Source organism: Aplysia californica, unplaced genomic scaffold (genome assembly GCF_000002075.1).
Source record: "Aplysia californica isolate F4 #8 unplaced genomic scaffold, AplCal3.0 scaffold00027, whole genome shotgun sequence".
NCBI lineage: Eukaryota > Metazoa > Mollusca > Gastropoda > Aplysiida > Aplysiidae > Aplysia > Aplysia californica.
Genome location: NW_004797297.1, coordinates 1,296,045 through 1,302,849, shown reverse-complemented (window position 1 = coordinate 1,302,849; position 6,805 = coordinate 1,296,045). Strand labels below are relative to the sequence as shown.

The following is a 6,805-nucleotide window of genomic DNA, read 5'->3' as shown; positions in this document are numbered from 1 at the left end:
TATATATGCTTACACAATGGATTGTCAATCGATGTATCCATCTGTCTGTCTTCTGTCTGTCTGCCTTAGTTTAGTTTCAGTAGAGGTTTTACAGCGCTCCTAACTGCATAAAGTCATATGAGCGTCAGAAGATTGGAGGTGTTACAAGAGAGTAACAAACCTAAAAAAAGAGAGGAAGGATGAAGCAAACCGCACCAGAGCACCCGCCAACCACCCACTGTCTGTCTGCCTGTTTACAAACATGAACAACTGGTTGTCTGTCTCTAGTCTCTAAGTCTTTCCCTAAGAGAGGAAAGGATCAAGAAATTCAGCATTGTTTTGGTCTGTTGTTACGCATTTAATTGCCTCAATGGGATTTAAAGTACGTCTGCCTGTATGTGCTTGCATTACATTTTGCTTCGCATGGGTTTTCAAAGACAACTTACTCTTGTATATATGTTAAACTGAAGTCACTTTGAGATTTATTCTTAAAATCCGTAGGAAATGAGGACTTACCTTAAAAGTTCTATAACGACAAACTAAGACCTTTTGAAGCGTCAGAAAAGAGGAGAAGGGAGCTATAGTTACACACGCCTCGCTTTTTCTCCCTTCTCTCACTCGAGAAAGGCATTTAGGCTATGTTACCTTGTTGTTTACCCTGTCAAGTACAATACAAAGAATGGTAAACTGATACCCCCCTTGGGACGTGTACCATGGTTCGCCCTGAGCCATTAGTTCTGTCCATCCTTTTGTTCTCTTTGTGTTGTCGGGTATTGGCCATTGGAAACCGATTGTTGCTGTTTTGGAGACTTAACATTAGTACAGGGAAGTGCTATTTCTCCTTTGTACCCAACCGATATTTGTCTTCCAAGTTTTCAGCATCATAAACTTCCCTCCTATAACTCCACTCAAAATTAACCTTAAAAAAAAAAGGTTAAACATGCACCAAACTGAGTAAAAATGAATTGTCCAAGCAATAAGTACAGTATGTTTATAGATAACACGGAATGGCTGTGGTTTGGAGGTGTTTGTTTTGATGGTCAACAACATGGCGATGCCGTGAACTAGCCAAAACGGCGCGCCGTACACTAAGAGTTAAGTGGCCCGTGGAAGGTCCCAAGGATTTTACGATGTTAAGGATAAAAGTCATTAACAGAGGGGCGTTTGTTGGGTAGTGGATAGGTGCTTCACCGTGGCAAACAGAAGACTTAGGTTCGACTCCCCTCCTCCCCCTCCCGCCCCTCTGCCCCAATGTGGGGAGAATGTCTATCAAGTTTGTCTGTCTTTCTGCTGGGATATTATATCCCTCTCAACCCGAGTAGGCCTGACAGATAGCATCGACGCCCGCCTCCTAATTGATCTAAATTGTGTCGATGTTTTGGGCGTATTGGGGTGGTGGTGGTGATGTAAAGACCTACATTAATGAAAAAAGAATTCTTTAAAAAAAATTAAGAAGTGCGTGCTGTTATGCTACGGTTCAAGTTATAGATTTTAAAGCGAAAGACGTGAGTTCTATTCCCACAATTTCTTGTTTTCATAGAGCAGATACGCTTTTCTCCTGGGGTATATCACAAAACATCTTAGATTCACCTTGACCGGTTGAGTTGAAGTAATTCGCCACCAGAATGATCCAATTTTAGTAGACGGGGGCGTACAATATTTACGGTTACTGTACGGTATTCATTAGAAATACGATTACCTTGAGGAGTAATAAAGCTTGCTTGAATGTCTTGTGGGAGTGGGAGGTTTGGACAGAATTTTCATGCATTTATTACACAAGTGTCGTAATCCGTGTTCGGAGGATGGGGCATACTATCACAATTAAACCGCACTATACAGTGCAGTGGACATAAGAAAAAATATTAACTGAGTTGGTATTACGGTCAATATGACGAGAACGACCCAAATATGAATCCCAAAATAGACCTTTTCAAACTAAAAAACTTTTATTTATTTTTTTGTGAATTTTCGACCATGCCTAAAATGTCCCTTTACATCTCTCTTTGAATATTAATAGCGTTACTGAGGTGAAACGAAGCTTACCGCTGTAGTAGGTATAATAAACCATGGTAAAAATTAAGAAGCATTGCATGCAATATCTAATTCCGTCTTAACCATCCGAACCTATAGCCTTGCACCAAGAAACTATGAGTACCTCCCACATCTTTGTGCGGTGATGTGCTCTGTCCCGTCCGGACCGTAGCCTTGTGGTTAGGCTACCGGACCAGTAACCGTGAGATTGCAGGTTCGGGGGCTCGAGACCTCAGTTTGCTCTGACGTTGTGTCTTTGGGATGTTGTATCACTCACTGCCCTTGTTAGCCTTCTATATGATCTATATTGTGTCGATGGAGGCGTTAAAAAATCTACATAAAAAGACAACTCTCAAAGCAGCAAGCCTTGCAATTGAAATGATCTAGTCTGTGATCAGAGGGGATATAAAAACATTTATGAAAATAAAGATAACAATTATTGTGTCACGACGTGGTGAAATCAGTCGGTTAGCATTTTTGGGCATGTGGAGTTCTTTGTATCATTTTACAGCCTATTCATTTGTTTTACTTTCGATGAAAAAAATTACACTTCTATCTTGAATAGAAGTCGAGATATTTGCAATTGAAGGAGGTAGGGATCGCTTGGTTTCTGAGGTAACATTTTCAAGAAAATACCCGCTGAAGTTAGGTGATTTCCAAAGCTTAAGCGTCCATGGCGACTGTAAATTTGCATTATTTTGGGTGCTTTTGATCAACATTTTCAGTAAAATCCACACATAAATGTGTTTTTGAATTAACGTAAAAGGTGTTGCGCCCCCCCCCTTCAAAAAAAAAAAGAAGATAACATGGGAACAAAAATTTCAAAGGATCTTATACGACAATTTCTTTGATTATATTATTTTGTCGAGAGCTTGGTTTCACCACGCTGCCAAACAATTTAATTTGTCTTCCCCAGCTGATCGGCGCCACTGTGGGTGCAGGTATCCTGTATGGGCTCACTCCCAATGAGTTCAGGAACAATCTGGGCGCCACTCTGCTCGGCGACCACGTCAGTGTGGGCCAAGGTGAGTGCGTGTGTGGTCGTTGTTTGTGTGTGAGGCGTGTTGACAAAATGAGTTACTTCTCGCAATCTACGAATGAAGATGTCGGCCGAAAACAGACACTTCAAATTTTAAATTGTTTTCAAGTAAACTATGTGTTTTATCATTCCATATTGTACTGAACTGTTCCAAACCTAACCTGAAAATTTTGTGTATCTATCAGTGTCAAAAGGGCTAACATCCGAGAATTATTTCATTTTGTCTTCTTATTTTTTTGTCTTGTGTCCAGATTTGGTGCAGATATTCATAAGCTACTTTAAAAATGTGTCAAAGGTATGATAATAAGTTATGCTTCAAGAAAAAAAAATCGGAAAAAAGGAAAAAGAAAATGTATTGGTATTTGGTGGTGGTGATGATGATGATGATGATGATGATGATGATGATGATGATGATGATGATGATGATGATGATGACGATGGTGGTGATGATGATGATGATATGATGTTGATGATGATGATGACGTCGACGACGATGATGCTGAAATGTTGAGTATGATGTGCAGATTAGTCATGATGTTAGTTTATTTCTTCGTTTGGTGCTAACACTAGATCCCTCAGGCAGGCGCGTGGTTGTGACTCCCACCCGAATAGCTGATGTAAAGTATGAAAGAGCATTGTCGTCGTTCTATTATGTTGTTGGTACTGTTGATACTTCTGTCGTCCTTGTTGTTATTGTTGTTGTTAGTGTTGTTATTGTCTGTATTTGTTGTTGTTGTTGTTGTCGTTTTCGTTGTGGCTTTTTGTAGGTTGTTGGTGATATGGGGTTTACAGTGAGGTTGATGACGGAAGAGTGCTTGTTTATATCGTCATTGTTTCCTCCGCTGCTCTTACCCTTGTCGGTGCTGCTTTTTCTACTTCATTTTTTGCTGCACTCGTTATTGTTGTTATTCCAACTATCGTATATGTAATTTTGTCTTTGATAAATATACGTTTTTTGTGCCCCAATAGACACAATTTTGATTATATAGTTTGCGGGTTTGGACTCTACCTGCCAGGACCAACTGAAAGGGGTACAACTTATCGGTAGCAAGCCTGTGTCAATCGATACAAATTCTCCCCATATGGGAATCGAACATGGATAGCCTTTGTTCGACTGCGAAGTGACTAACGGCTATGTCGCAGACGCCAGTGTACATTTGTCTACTCAAGCTGGTCTCCAAAACTTTTATAAAAACAATATAATCATTACAGCACACTACAGACAGTGTGTGATATATTATATCTCATGACTCAAAATTAAAGAAGGGACGGAAATTGTTATACATATTTTATGTACTTATATGAAGGGGAAAAGTAAATTAACAAGGAATTTCATTTTTGGAGATTTTAAGATAACAAACATGAAAAACTCGACAGGTCACGATTTTCACCGTATAGCTTATCATTTTTTCCAAGCTTGGCATTGGGCAACTCATCAGGTTTTAACTCTGGACACTTAGATTGGTCAGAATAGGTTTGAAACACTTTCCAACCAATATCTCAAATCAAATCATCTAAAAACTGACAACTCTTATTTTTCACCTGATACCTTCCTGATATTAACACTCAAAGTGGGCGAATTCTTCAGCGTCAGAGCTGAATGGTAAAAGATAGCATGAAAAAAAGCTACGTCTGGGATCTCTTACAAAAACATTCTTATTATACTTCACATTTACCAGCTGCTTCACACTTACTAACTGCTTCACTGTCTTCAACCTCCCTGTTTGGAAATAGTAGTTACTACACTCTCAACTACATGAACGACTCACCCTTACTTCTGTAAACCCCAGCTGGATCACCTGGAGATAATAATGTATCGGGCGATGAATGACTCACTCGTTCTGTAATACGGAACAATGTCAATGATATTCTCTAACCCCAGGATCAGATTTCACATCACCTGTCGGGAGTCGGGGCTGACAACCGGTGGTTTTCAGTCGGTTAACTATGAGTAATATCTGTATTAAAAAGTCGTGAATCACTATAAACAGCCAGGATAATGAATGATACATCTGGTGGTGTTATGTTTAAACTCCTCTTTTAAGAGAGATCAGTAATCTATTAAAATTGTCAACAACGAATTCATGACTGCGACAGGAATGAGTCAATACTAAAAAGCTTTAAAAATTCCCTGATAGGAATATATTGCAATTCCAGGTGGGATCGATCCCTGGACCATCGCATTACGAGGCAAGTGTCTTGATCACCACACCACGCTGACTTTACTGACTCATCCTTGAATGACGTGTAGAGCAACGTATAATTTCTGCCTCTTCTTCTTAGCTTTTCCAGTAAGGTGGACGTTGCTTCTCGGACCTTCCTGCAATAAAACACTCTGTCTCTGACCATTCTACCTGCCTGAGTTGTTCTGATTCCAAGGTCAGGTTTCTATGTCCTGTTCCCATCTTCTGTTAGGCCTCCCCCTTCCTCGCTGCCTTCTGTTTTTGCTTCCAAAGTAATGATATCCAAGTGAACTAGAAGAAGCGAATTAAAAAAAAAGGTACAAAGGCTTGTAATCGTGACTTGCAGCAGACCGTTTAAGTTAAAATGGTGTTCTTGATTTATCCTTTGAACGGTTCACTGGCTGTCGGACTTTGCACAAAAGCAGTCTATTTTAAAACAAGATTTCCTTCCTATCAATTAAACGTGACGTAAAGAGCAACCCCAAGGAGTAATCATATTTCAGGTGCATTTTTATGTAGTTCAACGACTGTAATACATATTTAATAACCAACTGCTTAAACATAACAATACGGAAGACGTTGCTGCTGTTGCTGCTGCTGCAACTGCAGATTATGATGAATGTAATGACGAGAATTGTGTGTGTGTGCGTGTGTTTGTGTGTGTATGTGTGTGTGTGTGTGTGTGGGGGGGGGGGGGTTGGTAAGGCTGCCAAAATTCTGGATGATGATGATGATGATGATGATGGTGATGATGGTTGTAATGGTCACCCTTGTCCATAACAAGCTTGTCTTCCTTTCCATCAGGCATCGGCGTGGAGCTGTTCATCACTTTCGTCCTTGTTCTCACCGTCTTCGCCTCCTGTGACGGGAAGAGACGAGACTTGAAAGGGTCCGCCCCCCTCACCATCGGCCTGTCTGTCACCATGTGCCATCTGTTCGCGGTAAGATGTCTGAACAACGTTCACGCGCTACTACTAATTATTTTGCATCACCCCCAACACCCCTAAGAAAACAACAACAACAACAACAACAACAACAACAACAACAACAACAACAACAACAACAACAACGACAAAAACCATAACAACAACAACAACAGCAATAATAATAACAATAGCAACAACAACAATAACGACGACGACAATGATAACAACAACAGCAACAACAACGACAAAAACAACCACAACAACAATAACAATAACAAAAGTAATAACAACAGCAACAACAAAGACCCAACAAAAGCACCCGGCAAAATCAGTTTCAATGATGTTGACGACAACCACATTGTTGACAAAAGGTTATGGTAGCATTGCGAACAATTGCCAATGTTACTGGCTGGTGGGCATGGTCACAACAAACAAATTCTTCTTTTAGTGTTTTCTTTTGATAATACATTTTCCTGTTGTTTCGTATGTAATAACGCAAGCTAAGGTACGTAGGATCTGTTGGGTGTAGCTAGTACTAGTATGGTAGGGGACCCAAAAGCTGAAAACGGTTTCAATAGGGCATAGCCTCTGAAATTTAGATTTTTCCGTATCCAAAGGAGGAGGAGGAGGAGGAGGAGGAGGAGGAG

General features: G+C 40.3%; 1 protein-coding gene across 1 annotated transcript in view; it reads left to right on the top strand.

Annotated features, from left to right (window-relative positions):
• The window catches only part of LOC101845148 (aquaporin-4), a gene marked incomplete in the record, with an annotated part of 39,483 nt that overhangs the window by 18,136 nt on the left and 14,542 nt on the right, over positions 1 to 6,805 (top strand). Inside the window, 2 exon segments of the mRNA XM_013090185.2 lie at positions 2,927 to 3,035; positions 6,037 to 6,173. Coding sequence (XP_012945639.1) covers positions 2,927 to 3,035; positions 6,037 to 6,173 — 246 coding nt within the window.